Here is a 17717-nt window from a genome sequence, read left to right as displayed (position 1 = left end):
ACTCATTCAAGGGTTTTTCTTTATTTTTACTATATTCTACATTGTACAATAGTAGTGAAGACATCAAAACTATGAAATAGCACATATGGAATCAAGTAGTAACCAAGAAAGTGTAAAACAAATCAAAACATATTTTATATTTGAGATTCTTCAAAGTAGCCACCCTTTGCCTTGATGACAGCTTTGCGCACTCTTGGCATTCTCTCAACTAGCTTCATGAGGTAGTCACCTGGAATGCATTTCAATTAACAGGTGTGTATTAATGCATTTGAGCCAATCAGTTGTGTTGTGACAAGGTAGGGGGGTATACAGAAGATAGCCCTATTTGGTAAAAGACCAAGTCCATATTATGGCAAGAACAGCTCAAATAATCAAAGAGAAATGACAGTCCATCATTACTTTAAGACATGAAGGTCAGTCAATACGGAACATTTCAAGTCCTTTTAAAGTTTCTTCAAGTACAGTTGCAAAAACCATCAGGCGCTATGATGAAACTGGCTCTCATGAGGACCGCCACAGGAAAGGAAGACCCAGAGTTACCTCTGCTGCAGAGGATAAGTTTGTTAGAGTTACCAGCCTCAGAAATCGCAGCCGAAATAAATGCTTCACAGAGTTCAAGCAACAGACACATCTCAACATCAACTGTTCAGAGGAGACTGTGTGAATCAGGCCTTCGTGATCGAATTGCTGCAAAGAAACCACTACTAAAGGACACCAATAAGAAGAAGAGACCTACTTGGGCCAAGAAACACGAGCAATGACATTAGACCGGTGGAAATGTGTCCTTTTGTCTGGAGTCCAAATTTGAGATTTTTGGTTCCAACCACTGTGTCTTTGTGAGACGCGGTGTGGGTGAACGGATGATCTCCGCATGTGTAGTTCCCACCGTGAAGCATGGAGAAGGAGGTGTTATGGTGTGGGGGTGCTTTGCTGGTGACACTGTCTGTGATTTATTTAGAATTCAAGGCACACTTAACCAGCATGGCTATCATAGCATTCTGCAGCGATACGCCATCCCATCTGGTTTGGGCTTAGTGGGACTATCATTTGTTTTTCAACAGGACAATGACCCAACACACCTCCAGGCTGTGTAAGGGCTATTTGACCAAGAAGGAGAGTGATGGAGTGCTGCATCAGATGACCTGGCCTCCACAATCACCCGACCTCAACCCAATTGAGATGGTTTAGGGTGAGTTGGACCCCGCAGAGTGAAGGAAAAGCAGCCAACAAGTGCTCAGCATATGTGGGAACTCCTTCAAGACTGTTGGAAAAGCATTCCATGTGAAGCTGGTTGAGAGAATGCCAAGAATGTTCAAAGCTGTCATCAAGACAAAGGGTGGTTACTTTGACGAATCTCAAATATAAAAAATGTTGGTTACTACATGATTCCATGTGTGTTATTTCATAGTTTTGATGTCTTCACTATTATTCTACAATGTAGAAAAATTTTAAAAATAATGGAAAACCCTGGAATAAGTAGGTGTGTCTAAACTTTTGACTGGTGATGTATATACAGCTCTGGACAAAAATTAAGAGACCACTGCAAATGTTTCTTAAATCAGCATCTCTACATGTATGACAGCCATTCCATTCCAGTGTCTGTTGAATTCCAACACCTCATTCTACTGAATTAGGTACTTATTAGGTGATCACATGAACCAAATCTTATTTAACAAGGAAAAGTATAAAAACCACTGCTGTGGTCATCACTATCCTCTTGCAATAGGACCAGCTGGATGGCAAAAACAGTGCTAATAGTACCTCAAAAGTAATATTAATCAAAAAAATTACTATTGACCAAGCCAAAAGAGTTGAAAAGGAAAGTTTTGAGTGAGGAAAACAAGGGTTCAATTCTGGCTTTACTGGCAGAGGGATACAGTGAGCGTCAGGTTGCTTCCATCCTTAAAATTTAAAAGACGGCGGTTCATAAGAATAAGGTCAAGCAGCAGACATTGGGGACAACAAAGCTACAGACCGGCAGAGGGTGAAAACGACTCTCTACTGACCGGGATGACCGCCAAGTCATTCGAATGTCACTCAACATCCGTAGGATGACATCAAGTGACCTACAAAAAGAATGGCAAACGGCAGCTGGGGTGAAGTGCACGGCGAGGACGGTTCGAAACAGGCTCCTAGGGGCAGGGCTGAAGTCAATGAGAAGCTAAGAAGAGCCAGGCTGAGGTTTGCAAAAGACCATTAGGATATTGCCGTAGAGGACTGTAGTAAGGTCATCTTCTCTGATGAGTCCAATTTTCAGCTTTGCCCAACACCTGGTCGTCTAATGGTTAGACGGAGACCTGGAGAGGCCTACAAGCCACAGTGTCTCGCACCCACTGTGAAATTTGGTGGAGGATCGGTGATGATCTGGGGGTGCTTCAGCAATGCTGGAATCAGGCAGATTTGTCTTTGTGAAGGACGCATGAATCAAGCCACGTACAAGGTTGTCCTGGAAGAAAACGTGCTTCCTTTTGCTCTGACATTGTTCCCCAACTCTGAGGATTGGTTTTTCCAGCAGGACAATGCACCATGCCACACAGCCAGGTCAATCAAGGTGTGGATGGAGGACCACCAGATCAAGACTCTGTCATGGCCAGCCCAATCTCCAGACCTGAAACCCATTGAAAACTTCTGGAATGTGATCAAGAGGAAGATGGATGGTCACAAGCCATCAAACAAAGCCGAGCTGCTTGAATTTTTGCACCAGGAGTGGCATAAAGTCACCCAACATCAATGTGAAAGACTGGTGGAGAGCATGCCAAGATACTATTGTGTTGTTTAAAAATGAACATGAACTTATTTTCTTTGCATTATTCGAGGTCTGACAACACTGCATCTTTTTTGTTATTTTGACCAGTTGTCATTTTCTGCAAATAAATGCTCTAAATGACAATATTTTTATTTGGAATTTGGGAGAAATGTTGTCAGTAGTTTATAGAATAAAACAAAAATGTTAATTTCTGTCACGCCCTGGCTCTGGGGACACTTGTATGTTGAGCCAGGGTGTGCATTTCATTTGTTTATCTAGTATGTGTATTTCTATGTTGGCCTGAGTGGCTCCCAATCAGAGGCAACGAGTGTCAGCTGTCGTTGGTTGTCTCTGATTGGGAGCCATATTTAAACTGTCTGTTTCCCATTTGTGTTTGTGGGATCTTGTTTCAAGTCTGTTTATGTTAGACCGTGAACTGTCACGTATCGTTTGTTGTTTTGATCGTGTCTCTAATTAAAGAGTATGTTTGCCTGCAACGCTGCGCCTTGGTCCTCCTCTTTGGTAGACGATCGTGACAATTTCACCCAAACACATACCTATAAATAGTAAAACCAGAGAAACTGATAATTTTGCAATTTCCAGAGCTGTATATCTCGAACATACACAAGCGCCAATTTAATTCCACTAAATTATGCAAATTACTGTACATATTGTATATGGATTATTTAGATGAGAAGCCCTTCTGCTGCAATGTTAAGACCATGTTGTTTGGACATTAAACGTACATTAAAGCCCAGATTGCTTTTTCACAACAGAAGCTCCGTCCCCACTGCTTGTGTTGTGAGAGAATCCAAAATTGTTTGAACGAAAACATGGGGGTTGGGCCCAGTCATACCGGCTGGGCTGGCCTTGGGGAGACGGGTCTTTGCGCTAGCTAACGTTCGCTTATAGCTGCATTGTCGAACACACAAAGGTTAGCAGCTAACGTTAGCTAGCATGTAGCTAGCAGGCTAAATTGATTATAAAGGCAAACATGTCAACACTGACCTAAACAGGAGAATGTTGGCCATTTTTATTTGTGACTTTGTCACTTTGTCAGTGTGTGTTGGCTGTGTTTTGAACAGCTAGAGATGTTTCCTCTCACTCCACTAGCTCCAAGAGCGAGGCACAATGAAGGTTGTTCGGGTGGATTTAGCACAAAGACACACCTTTCCCCAAGGCCAGCCCAGCGGCTATGGCTGGGCCAAACCCCCGTGTTTTTCGTTCAAACAAAAATATGTATCTCACAACACAAGCAGTGGGGCGGGTGGCTTCTGTTGTGAAAAGCAGCCGTAAGTCACGTTATGCATCTGTAGCACTTTCTTTAAAACTAAACGTCATGAATATTTAAAAGTTTCTGTCAGAATTTCTGTTTACATTCCAATCTGTGGTTCATGATGTAAAATACATAAATACATTAACATTTATGACTGTAAATGATCCTTTGTGATCCGGTTGGACGAGTTCCCTAAAGATCTGATGCCACCTGTTGTATTTATTCAAGCCCTCACACAAAGCTATTTCTCTTTTACAAAGATCAATTTGAAAGTAGAACATATGATCTTGTTTTCCAGGTTTGTTTCATGCCTTCGATGAGAACCGGGACAATCACATCGACTTTAAGGAGATCTCCTGTGGCCTGTCTGCCTGTTGCCGGGGGCCCGTCGCCGAGAGGCAGAAATGTAAGAGCAGCCGTGTGATTTTGTTCTCACAGGTAGAGAGGAGTGATTTCCTAACATAAGGCTTCCTTTCACACATGATGGTGTTTGTTGAGTGGAAGAGAGGCAGAGCTTTTCCCCCGTGGATGTTACTGATGTCGACTGCCTCTGAATAGTCATCAGTTTGTAATCTATCCTGTCATCTAAATTCTCATCAGGCCTAAATTACATTTTCACTCTTGGAAATGGCAGCAGATATTGGGATTTTAAGACTCAAGTTAATGATCTAAATAATGAAGAGGAATACAGATGTCTAGCAGCACGACCGCAGCTTTATCTTTCATTTTATTTAACCTTTATTTTGACAGGGAAGACATATTGAGACCTAGGTCTCTTTTCCAAACGCGTCCTGTATAATACAATATAAAAAATCCCACATTAAACACTATTTTGTTACGTTACAGCCTTATTCTAAAATGGATTAAATAAAAATTGAACCTCATCAATCTACACACAATGGTATTGGCTTCACCGGTGGTGATGGTATTGACCAGGTGATGAGCGGTGCCTGGTTTCCTCCAGACTTGACGCTTGGCATTCAGGTCAAAGAGTTCAATCTTGGTTTCATCAGACCAGAGAATCTTGTTTCTCATCGTCTGAGAGTCCTTTATGTGCCTTTTGGCGAACTCCAAGCGGGCTGTCATGTGCATTTTACTGAGGAGTAGCTTCCGTCTGGCCACTCTACCTTAAAGGCCTGATTGGTGGAGTGCTGCAGAGATGGTTGTCCTTCTGGAAGGTTCTCCCATCTCCACAGAGGAACTCCTTGACCAAGGCCCTTCTCCCCCGATTGCTCAGTTTGGCCGGGCGGCCAGCTCTAGGAAGAGTCTTGGTGGTTCCAAACTTCCATTTAAGAATGATTGAGGCCACTGTGTTCTTGGGGACCTTCAATGCTGCAGACATTTTTTGGTTCCCTTCCCCAGATCTGTGCCTCGACACAATCCTGTCTCGGAGCTCTACGGACAATTCCTTCGACCTCATGGCTTGGTTTTTGCTCTGACATGCACTGTCAACTATGGGGCCTTATATAGACAGACGTGTGTGCCTTTCCAAATCATGTCCAATCAATTGAATTTACCACAGGTGGACTCCAATCAAGTTGTAGAAACATCTCAAGGATGATCAATGGAAACAGGATGCACCTGAGCTCAATTTCAAGTCTCATAGCAAAGGGTCTGAATACTTATGTAAATAAGGTTTTTCTGTTTTTTTATTTTTAATGAATTTGCAAACATTTCTAAAAACCTGTTTTCACTTTGTCATTATGGGGGATTGTGTGTAGATTGATGAGGGGAAAACATTTATTTAATCAATTTTAGAATAAGGCTGTAATGTAACAAAGTGGAAAAAGTGACGGGGTCTGAATACTTTCCTAATGCACTGTACATTTCTCAGATAAATAAGAGCGATGTTCTACATTTAGCAAGGATTCGAGAATCTTAGCTAGACAAGGAAGCCATGAAAATGGGGCGATTAATTATTAAGATCACTATTATCCCCGCCCCTTATGGAGTGGCAGCACAAGAGCTGATTTCCATACTTTAGGAATACTTCCTGATAACAATGTTAAATAAAAAATATGGGTCATTGAGTCAACAATGATGGGCGCTGCACACTTAACCAGACCAGGATTCAATTTGTCTGCCCCCTGTGGATTTCTTGTTGTCTATTACTAGCAAAGCATCCAGGACTTATATTTCTGTAAATAGCGTAAAATAATTGCTTTGACTGTAATTTCTCTGAACATTCAGCAAGTTTCCTCTATCAGCATCCAGACCATTATCATTGTGAATAGGCTTAGAAGTTTTTTCAAAGAGGAAACTGGCTACCTGCTGAAATAAAATGGTGATTAAATGCATCAATGACGGCGTTTTTTTCCCATAATAAGGCCAGTGTCTGAATTCCAGATTTTAGCCGGGTTCCCATTACAATCTGAAAGAGGGGTTAGATAATAATCAGGTTTAGCCTTTCTGATTTGTTTTACACAATGATTCCTCAGTTACTTAATAGCTTGCCAGTCCGGGCCTAAGCCTGTGTTCCTGGCCTTGACCCAAGCATCATCTCTTTTATGAATGACTGCTGATAATTCCGGAGTCTACCATTCGATCTACCTTTAACCCTTAATTAAAGGGAGCATGATTATCCACAATAGTATTGAAGACATCTGCCAAGAGGTTCAAAGCTAAATCAGGTTCAGGGAAAAGCTGAAATACAATCAAGGTAAAATAAAGATAATGTAAAAAAGCCTGATCACTGAAGTTTTTTAAGTTCCTCTGTGACGACACGAGGCTTAGATGTTTTGAATTCTCACGTCTCTAACACAAACAACTGGGGCAACGGTCACTAATATCTTGGGTGAAGACACCTGTAGAAACATATATCTCTCTGGTGTATTGGTTAGAATCAGATCAATCAGAGGTGACTGCTCTAGGGTTGGGCCGTGTGGGCTTAGTCACCAGCCGGGTTAGGGTTAGATCATTAAGGCTCTACTGGAGTCTTTAGTTTAGAAACGACAATGTTATGTTTATGGAGTATTTTGTACCCTCCTCCTCCTCTCTTGTTTCCCAGTTTGTTTCAAAGTGTTTGATGTGGACCGGGATGGGGTTCTGTCTCGAGACGAAATCCATGAAATGGTGGTCGCACTCCTGGAGGTGTGGAGGGACAATCGCATACACACACCCCCCGTAAGTACTGTTAGTCAGACCCCCCCCCCGTTAGTAATGGTGGACACTTGGTTTGGGCGGTATCCAGATTTACGTATCGTCATACCGTCCTTCTCTCATCCCGGGATTTACGGTATTACCGGCGTAGCCCACAGGGGGGTGCTAAAAATTGAAGGAAATCCCATTGTGCCTCTTACCAGAATACTAACAAATTAGCACAAACTAATAGTGAAATCACAAAGACGCTGTTAGCTAAATGCTAACGAGCAAAAACAAACATACTAATTGCAAAGACAGGCACATCCAGCTCATAAAGTTATACAAGCATAGCTAGTAGCTACCGAATGTTATTTTCGTTGTGTGGACATTCACAAGCGAAAGTGAATGAGAGAAATTGTGCAAATGAACAAAGTTGTGATGCATGCTTTTCTGAAGGAAGAGCAGCATGTGTACACAGAGGGGAGGAGAACAGAGGGGGAAGAGCAGCATGTGTACACAGAGCAGAGGGAGGAGAACAGAGGGGGAAGAGCAGCATGTTTACACAGAGCAGAGGGGAGGAGAACAGAGGGGGAAGAGCAGCATGTGTACACAGAGCAGAGGGGAGGAGAACAGAGGGGGAAGAGCAGCATGTGTACACGGAGCAGAGGGGAGGAGAACAGAGGGGGAAGAGCAGCATGTGTACACAGAGCAGAGGGAGGAGAACAGAGGGGGAAGAGCAACATGTTTACACAGAGCAGAGGGGAGGAGAACAGAGGGGGAAGAGCACCATGTGATCACAGAGCAGAGGGGAGGAGAACAGAGGAGGGAAGAGCAGCATGTGTACACAGAGCAGAGGGGAGGAGAACAGAGGGGGAAGAGCAGCATGTGTACACGGAGCAGAGGGGAGGAGAACAGAGGGGGAAGAGCAGCATGTGATCACAGAGCAGAGGGGAGGAGAACAGAGGAGGGAAGAGCAGCATGTGTACACGGAGCAGAGGGGAGGAGAACAGAGGGGGAAGAGCAGCATGTGATCACAGAGCAGAGGGGAGGAGAACAGAGGAGGGAAGAGCAGCATGTGTACACGGAGCAGAGGGGAGGAGAACAGAGGGGGAAGAGCAGCATGTGTACACAGAGCAGAGGGGAGGAGAACAGAGGGGGAAGAGCAGCATGTGTACACAGAGCAGAGGGAGGAGAACAGAGGGGGAAGAGCAGCATGTGTACACAGAGCAGAGGGGAGGAGAACAGAGGGGGAAGAGCAGCATGTTTACACAGAGCAGAGGGGAGGAGAACAGAGGGGGAAGAGCAGCATGTTTACACAGAGCAGAGGGGAGGAGAACAGAGGGGGAAGAGCAGCATGTGTACACATAGCAGAGGGGAGGAGAACAGAGGGGGAAGAGCAGCATGTGTACACAGAGCAGAGGGGAGGAGAACAGAGGGGGAAGAGCAGCATGTTTACACAGAGCAGAGGGGAGGAGAACAGAGGGGGAAGAGCAGCATGTGTACACAGAGCAGAGGGGAGGAGAACAGAGGGGGAAGAGCAGCATGTTTACACAGAGCAGAGGGGAGGAGAACAGAGGGGGAAGAGCAGCATGTTTACACAGAGCAGAGGGGAGGAGAACAGAGGGGGAAGAGCAGCATGTGTACACAGAGCAGAGGGGAGGAGAACAGAGGGGGAAGAGCAGCATGTGTACACAGAGCAGAGGGGAGGAGAACAGAGGGGGAAGAGCAGCATGTTTACACAGAGCAGAGGGGAGGAGAACAGAGGGGGAAGAGCAGCATGTGTACACAGAGCAGAGGGGAGGAGAACAGAGGGGGAAGAGCAGCATGTGTACACAGAGCAGAGGGGAGGAGAACAGAGGGGGAAGAGCAGCATGTGTACACAGAGCAGAGGGGAGGAGAACAGAGGGGGAAGAGCAGCATGTGATCACAGAGCAGAGGGGAGGAGAACAGAGGGGGAAGAGCAGCATGTGATCACAGAGCAGAGGGGAGGAGAACAGAGGGGGAAGAGCAGCATGTGATCACAGAGCAGAGGGGAGGAGAACAGAGGGGGAAGAGCAGCATGTGATCACAGAGCAGAGGGGAGGAGAACAGAGGGGGAAGAGCAGCATGTGATCACAGAGCAGAGGGGAGGAGAACATAGAGGGAAGAGCAGCATGTGTAAACAGAGCAGAGGGAGGAGAACAGAGGGGGAAGAAACGCTAGTAGGAATCACAGGGACATAATGGCGGCTGTACAGGTAACTCATCCAGAGCTCTCTGACTTCTGACAGAAATACATTATAAGATATCTGATGGCTAACATTTAGTAGTGAATTGCATACAAGTGTAACTTCATCACCTCGCTGATAGATATAGAACACTATGGACTCTCCAGCAGAGACTCACTGATAGATATAGAACACTATGGACTCACCAGCAGAGACTCACTGATAGATATAGAACACTATGGACTCACCAGCAGAGACTCACTGATAGATATAGAACACTATGGACTCACCAGCAGAGACTCACTGATCAATCAATTCAATCAATTTTATTTTATATAGCCCTTCTTACATCAGCTAATATCTCGAAGTGCTGTACAGAAACCCAGCCTAAAACCCCAAACAGCTAGTAATGCAGGTGTAGAAGCACGGTGGCTAGGAAAAACTCCCTAGAAAGGCGAAAACCTAGGAAGAAACCTAGAGAGGAACCAGGCTATGAGGGGTGGCCAGTCCTCTTCTGGCTGTGCCGGGTGGAGATTATAACAGAACCATGCCAAGATGTTCAAAAATGTTCATAAGTGACAAGCATGGTCAAATAATAATCAGGAATAAATCTGTTGGCTTTTCATAGTCCCGACGTATGGTCCTAGGGCTCAGGTCTCTCAGTTGGCTTTTCATAGCCGATCATTAAGAGTTGAAAACAGCAGGTCTGGGACAGGTAGGGGTTTCGTAACCGCAGGCAGAACAGTTGAAACTGGAATAGCAGCAAGGCCAGGCGGACTGGGGACAGCAAGGTGTCATCATGCCCGGTAGTCCTGACGTATGGTCCTAGGGCTCAGGTTCTCAGAGAGAAAGAGAGAACGAGAGAATTAGAGAGAGCATACTTAAATTCACACAGGACACTGGATAAGACAGGAGAAGTACTCCAGGTATAACCAACTAACCCCAGCCCCCCGACACATAAACTACTGCAGCATAAATACTGGAGGCTGAGACAGGAGCGGTCCGGAGACACTGTGGCCCCATCCGAAGAAACCCCCGGACAGGGCCAAACAGGAAGGATATAACCCCACCCACTCTGCCAAAGCACAGCCCCCGCACCACTAGAGGGATATCCTCAACCACCAACTTACAATCCTGAGACAAGGCCGAGTATAGCCCACAGAGGTCTCCACCACAGCACAAACCAAGGGGGGGCGCCAACCCAGACAGGAAGATCACGTCAGTAACTCAACCCACTCAAGTGACGCACCCCTCCCAGGGACGGCATGAAAGAGCACCAGCAAGCCAGTGACTCAGCCCCTGCAACAGGGTTAGAGGCAGAGAACCCCAGTGGAGAGGGGAACCGGCCCGGCAGAGACAGCAAGGGCTGTTCGTTGCTCCAGAGCCTTTCCGTTCACCTTCACACTCCTGGGCCAGACTACACTCAATCATATGACCTACTGAAGAGATAAGTCTTCAGTAAAGACTTAAAGGTTGAGACCGAGTCTGCGTCTCTCACATGGGTAGGCAGACTGTTCCATAAAAATGGAGATCTATAGGAGAAAGCCCTGCCTCCCGCTGTTTGCTTAGAAATTCTAGGGACAATTAGGAGGCCTGCGTCTTGTGACCGTAGCGTACGTATTGGTATGTACGGCAGGACCAACTCGGAAAGATAGGTAGGAGCAAGCCCATGTAACGCTTTATAGGTTAACAGTAAAACCTTGAAATCAGCCCTTGCCTTAACAGGAAGCCAGTGTAGGGAAGCTAGCACTGGAGTAATATGATCAAATTTCTTGGTTCTAGTCAGGATTCTAGCAGCCGTATTTAGCACTAACTGAAGTTTATTTAGTGCTTTATCCGGGTAGCCGGAAAATAGAGCATTGCAGTAGTCTAACCTAGAAGTAACAAATGCATGGATTAATTTTTCTGCATCATTTTTGGACAGAAAATTTCTAATTTTTGCAATGTTACGTAGATGGAAAAAAGCTGTCCTTGAAACAGTCTTGATATGTTCGTCAAAAGAGAGATCAGGGTCAAGAGTAACGCTGATAGATATAGAACACTATGGACTCTCCAGCAGAGACTCACTGATAGATATAGAACACTATGGACTCTCCAGCAGAGACTCACTGATAGATATAGAACACTATGGACTCACCAGCAGAGACTCACTGATAGATATAGAACACTATGGACTCACCAGCAGAGACTCACTGATAGATATAGAACACTATGGACTCACCAGCAGAGACTCACTGATAGATATATAACACTTTGGACTCACCAGCAGAGACTCACTGATAGATATAGAACACTATGGACTCACTGATAGATATAGAACACTATGGACTCACTGATAGATATAGAACACTATGGACTCACCAGCAGAGACTCACTGATAGATATAGAACACTATGGACTCACTGATAGATATAGAACACTATGGACTCACTGATAGATATAGAACACTATGGACTCACTGATAGATATAGAACACTATGGACTCACTGATAGATATAGAACACTATGGACTCACTGATAGATATAGAACACTATGGACTCACTGATAGATATAGAACACTATGGACTCTCCAGCAGAGACTCACTGATAGATATAGAACACTATTGACTCACCAGCAGAGACTCACTGATAGATATAGGACACTATGGACTCACTGATAGATATAGAACACTATGGACTCACCAGCAGAGACTCACTGATAGATATAGAACACTATGGACTCACCAGCTCGCTTTCTCCTGTTGTGCTGTTTACAAACAAACACGTGACTTGCTCAACTGTTGTGGGGAACTACGGTAAGATTCATAATGTAAAACAATGTGACAGGTGAAATGAAGAACACAATCCGCTTTATCTCCTAACGTATTGCGCAAGCTGACTGCAGGTATTAACTTAAAAAGTAGCTACAAATATTCACATTTTATTGAAAAATGTCAAATAAATAGTTTTGACGGTATTGAAAAACCATCCAATGGTATACTGCCGAAGTCTAGTGGACACTATAAGTACTGCTAAACACAGAACTCCCTGTAAGTACTGCTAAACACAGACACTTCCTATAAGTACTGCTAAACACAGAACTCCCTGTAAGTACTGCTAAACACAGAACTCCCTATAAGTACTGCTAAACACAGAACTCCCTATAAGTACTGCTAAACACAGACACTTCCTATAAGTACTGCTAAACACAGAACTCCCTGTAAGTACTGCTAAACACAGAACTCCCTATAAGTACTGCTAAACACAGACACTCCCTATAAGTACTGCTAAACACAGAACTCCCTATAAGTACTGCTAAACACAGAACTCCCTATAAGTACTGCTAAACACAGAACTCCCTGTAAGTACTGTTAAACACTCCATATAAGTACTGCTAAACACAGACACTCCCTATAAGTACTGCTAAACACAGAACTCCCTATAAGTACTGCTAAACACAGAACTCCCTGTAAGTAATGCAGGCTAAATGGCTAGTGTAATGGAGGTGGTTGGATTTGGTAAGTAAGCTAGCTAAGTTTTGACTCTTGTCCTGTTTTCAGGAGTTGCTCACCAACGTGTCGGACATAGTGGAAGGAATCCTGAAGATGCACGACACGACCAAGGTCAGACTCTTCTAGGAGATATATCAGGTGTTTACGTCTGTAACGTGGTTGGGTTTAGGACTATAATTATCTCATAATGCTTCTGCTGTCCACTGACATTTAACCCTTGTTGTCTTTGACCCTAACCTTTGACCCCCCCACACACAGCTGGGTCACCTGACCCTGGAGGACTACCAGATCTGGAGTGTGAAGAGCGCTCTGGCCAATGAGTTGCTCAACCTGCTGTTCCAGGTCAGAACACACACACACACACACACACACATAGACACACACTCATTTAGTGGTTTGTTCATACCCCAACCAGAAGCCATGGATTACAGGAAACATCCGCACTGAGCTAAAGGGTAGAGCTGCCGCTTTCAAGGAACGGGACTCTAACCCGGACGCTTATAAGAAATCCCGCTATGACCTCCGACGAACCATCAAACAGGCAAAGAGTCAATACAGGTCTAAGATTGAATCATACTACACTGGCTCTGACGCTCGTCGGATGTGGCAGGGCTTGAAAACTATTACAGACTACAAAGGGAAGCACAGCCGCGAGCTGCCCAGTGACACAAGCCTACCAGACAAGCTAAACCACTTCTATGCTCGCTTCGAGGCAAGCAACACTGAAGCATGCATGAGAGCACCAGCTGTTCCGGACGACTATGTGATCACGCTCTCCGTAGCCGATGTGAGTAAGACTTTTAAGCAGGTCAACATTCACAAGGCCGCAGGGCCAGACGGATTACCAGGACGTGTACTCCGAGCATGTGCTGACCAACTGGCAAGTGTCTTCACTGACATTTTCAACATGTCCCTGACTGAGTCTGTAATACCAACATGTTTCAAGCAGACCACCATAGTCCCCGTGCCCAAGAACTCAAAGATAACCTGCCTAAATGACTACCGACCCGTAGTACTGACGTCTGTAGCCATGAAGTGCTTTGAAAGACTGGTCATGGCTCACATCAACAGCATAATCCCAGAAACCCTAGACCCACTCCAATTTGCATACCGCCCCAACAGATCCACAGATGATGCAATCTCTATCGCACTCCACACTGCCCTTTCCCACCTGGACAAGAGGAACTCCTACGTGAGAATGCTATTCATTGACTACAGCTCAGCATTCAACACCATAGTGCCCTCTAAGCTCATCACTAAGCTAAGGATCCTGGGACTAAACACCTCCCTCTGCAACTGGATCCTGGACTTCCTGACGGGCCGCCTCCAGGTGGTAAGGGTAGGTAACAACACATCTGCCACACTGATCCTCAACACGGGGGCCTCTCAGGGGTGCGTGCTCAGTCCCCTCCTGTACTCTCTGTTCACCCATGACTGCATGGCCAGGCACGACTCCAACACCATCATTAAGTTTGCCGACGACACAACAGTGGTAGGCCTGATCACCGACAACGATGAGACAGCCTATAGGGAGGAGGTCAGAGATCTGGCCATGTGGTGCCAGGACAACAACCTCTCCCTCAACGTGACCAAGACAAAGGAGATGATTGTGGACTACAGGAAAAAAAAGAGGACTGAGCACGCCCCCATTCTCATCGACGGGGCTGTAGTGGAACAGGTTGAGAGCTTCAAGTTCCTTGGTGTCCACATCACCAACGAACTATCATGGTCCAAACACACCAAGACAGTCGTGAAGAGGGCACGACAAAGCCTATTCTCCCTCAGGAGACTAAAAAGATTTGGCATGGGTCCTCAGATCCTCAAAAAATTCTACAGCTGCACCATCGAGAGCATCCTGACTGGTTGCATCACCGCCTGGTATGGCAACTGCTTGGCCTCTGACCGCAAGGCACTACAGAGGGTAGTGCGTACGGCCCAGTACATCACTGGGGCAAAGCTCCCTGCCATCCAGGACCTCTATACCAGGCGGTGTCAGAGGAAGGCCCTCAAAATTGTCAAAGACTCCAGCCACCCTAGTCATAGACTGTTCTCTCTGCTACCGCACGGCAAGCGGTACCGGAGTGCCAAGTCTAGGTCCAAAAGACTTCTCAACAGCTTCTACCCCCAAGCCATAAGACTCCTGAACAGCTAATCATGGCTACCCGGACTATTTGCACTGCCCCCCCACCCCATCCTTTTTACGCTGCTGCTACTCTGTTAAGTATTTATGCATAGTCACTTTAACTCTACCCACATGTACATATTACCTCAACTACCTCAACTAGCCGGTGCCCCCGCACATTGACTCTGCAACGGTACCCCCCTGTATATATAGCCTCCCTACTGTCACTTTATTTTACTGTATATATAGCCTCCCTACTGTCACTTTATTTTACTTCTGCTCTTTTTTTCTCAACACTTTGTTGTTGTTTTATTCTTTACTTTTTTTGTTTAAAATAAATGCACTGTTGGTTAAGGGCTGTAAGTAAGCATTTCACTGCAATGTCTGCACCTGTTGTATTCGGTGCATGTGACCAATAAAATTTGATTTGATTTGTTCCAGGTATGTGTTTCTGTGTTTGTACAGTGGGGAGAACAAGTATTTGATACACTGCCGATTTTGCAGGTTTTCCTACTTACAAAGCATGTAGAGGTCTGTAATTTTTATCATCGGTACACTTCAACTGTGAGAGACGGAATCTAAAACAAAAATCCAGAAAATCACATTGTATGATTTTTAAGTAATTAATTTGCATTTTATTGCATGACATAAGTATTTGATACATCAGAAAAGCAGAACTTAATATTTGGTACAGAAACCTTTGTTTGCAATTACAGAGATCATACGTTTCCTGTAGGTCTTGACCAGGTTTGCACACACTGCAGCAGGGATTTTGGCCCCCTCCTCCATACAGACCTTCTCCAGATCCTTCAGGTTTCAGGGCTGTCGCTGGGCAATACGGACTTTCAGCTCCCTCCAAAGATTTTCTATTGGGTTCAGGTCTGGAGACTGGCTGGGCTACTCCAGGACCTTGAAATGCTTCTTACGGAGCCACTCCTTAGTTGCTCTGGCTGTGTGTTTCGGGTCGTTGTCATGCTGGAAGACCCAGCCACGACCCATCTTCAATGCTATTACTGAGGGAAGGAGGTTGTTGGCCAAGATCTCGCGATACATGGCCCCATCCATCCTCCCCTCAATATGGTGCAGTTGTCCTGTCCCCTTTGCAGTAAAGCATCCCCAAAGAATGATGTTTCCACCTCCATGCTTCACGGTTGGGATGGGGTTCTTGGGGTTGTACTCATCCTTCTTCTTCCTCCAAACACGGCGAGTGGAGTTTAGACCAAAAAGCTCTATTTTTGTCTCATCAGACCACATGACCTTCTCCCATTCCTCCTCTGGATCATCCAGATGGTCATTGGCAAACTTCAGACGGGCCTGGACATGCGCTGGCTTGAGCAGGGGGACCTTGCGTGCTCTGCAGGATTTTAATCCATGACGGCGTAGTGTGTTACTAATGGTTTTCTTTGAGACTGTGGTCCCAGCTCTCTTCAGGTCATTGACCAGGTCCTGTCGTGTAGTTCTGGGCTGATCCCTCACCTTCCTCATGATCATTGATGCCCCACGAGGTGAGATCTTGCATGGAGCCCCAGACCCAGGGTGATTGACCGTCATCTTGAACTTCTTCCATTTTCTATTAATTGCGCCAACAGTTGTTGCCTTCTCACCAAGCTGCTTGCCTATTGTCCTGTAGCCCATCCCAGCCTTGTGCAGGTCTACAATTTTATCCCTGATGTCCTTACACAGCTCTCTGGTCTTGGCCATTGTGGAGAGGTTGGAGTCTGTTTGATTGAGTGTGTGGACAGGTGTCTTTTATACAGGTAACGAGTTCAAACAGGTGCAGTTAATACAGGTAATGAGTGGAGAACAGGAGGGCTTCTTAAAGAAAAACTAACAGGTCTGTGAGAGCCGGAATTCTTACTGGTTGGTAGGTGATCAAATACTTATGTCATGGAATAAAATGCAAATTAATTACTTAAAAATCATACAATGTGATTTTCCGGATTTTTGTTTTAGATTCCGTCTCTCACAGTTGAAGTGTACCTATGATAAAAATTACAGAACTCTACATGCTTTGTAAGTAGGAAAACCTGCAAAATCGGCAGTGTATCAAATACTTGTTCTCCCCACTGTAGTTGACTTTCTCTTCATGCGCCCTCCATGTGTTTCTGCAGGTCTGCCACATTGTCCTGGGTCTTCGACCTGCCGCTCCTGAAGAGGAGGGACAAATCATCAGGTATACACATCTCCTGAAGAAGTCTTACATGTGTTTTACACCTCTACAGTTTAAAGCTCTGAACTCTACTCTGTGTGTGTGTGTGTGTGTGTGTGTGTGTGTGTGTGTTCAGGGGGTGGCTGGAGAGAGAGGGCAGACACGGGCTCAAGCCTGGTGATAACTGGTTCCTCATCTCCAGCCAGTGGTGGACGCTGTGGAAAGACTACGTCAAATATGTGAGTGGAAGTCCAAGTGTACGTCTTTAATGGCACCAGAGCCCATATGGTCAAAAGTAGTGCACTACATAGGGAATAGGGTGCCAAGTGCACTACATAGGGAATAGGTTGCCAGGTGCACTACATAGGGAATAGGTTGCCAGGTGCACTATATAGGGAATAGGGTGCCAGGTGCACTACATAGGGAATAGGGTGCCAAGTGCACTACATAGGGAATAGGGTGCCAAGTGCACTACATAGGGAAAAGGGTGCCAAGTGCACTACATAGGGAATAGGGTGCCAAGTGCACTACATAGGGAATAGGGTGCCAAGTGCACTACATAGGGAATAGGGTGCCAAGTGCACTACATAGGGAATAGGGTGCCAAGTGCACTACATAGGGAATAGGGTGCCAAGTGCACTACAT

The 17717-nt window shown here is 45.5% G+C and overlaps 1 protein-coding gene across 1 annotated transcript in view; it reads left to right on the top strand.

The window, feature by feature from the left end:
• Nucleotides 1-17717, top strand: part of LOC311122739 (ubiquitin carboxyl-terminal hydrolase 32-like) — a 97348-nt gene that overhangs the window by 42321 nt on the left and 37310 nt on the right. The window contains exons 7-12 of the mRNA XM_084197064.1: nt 4321-4428; nt 7030-7145; nt 12850-12912; nt 13060-13143; nt 17035-17096; nt 17209-17311. Of these exons, the coding sequence (XP_084053190.1) occupies nt 4321-4428; nt 7030-7145; nt 12850-12912; nt 13060-13143; nt 17035-17096; nt 17209-17311 (536 nt within the window). The remainder of the gene's footprint in view (nt 1-4320; nt 4429-7029; nt 7146-12849; nt 12913-13059; nt 13144-17034; nt 17097-17208; nt 17312-17717) is intronic.

The sequence above is a fragment of the Coregonus lavaretus genome (genome assembly GCF_964263955.1).
Source record: "Coregonus lavaretus genome assembly, contig: HAP1_SCAFFOLD_614, whole genome shotgun sequence".
Classification (NCBI taxonomy): domain Eukaryota; kingdom Metazoa; phylum Chordata; class Actinopteri; order Salmoniformes; family Salmonidae; genus Coregonus; species Coregonus lavaretus.
Note: the sequence above shows the minus strand (reverse complement) of the source record. Positions and strands in the feature narration are given on the sequence as shown.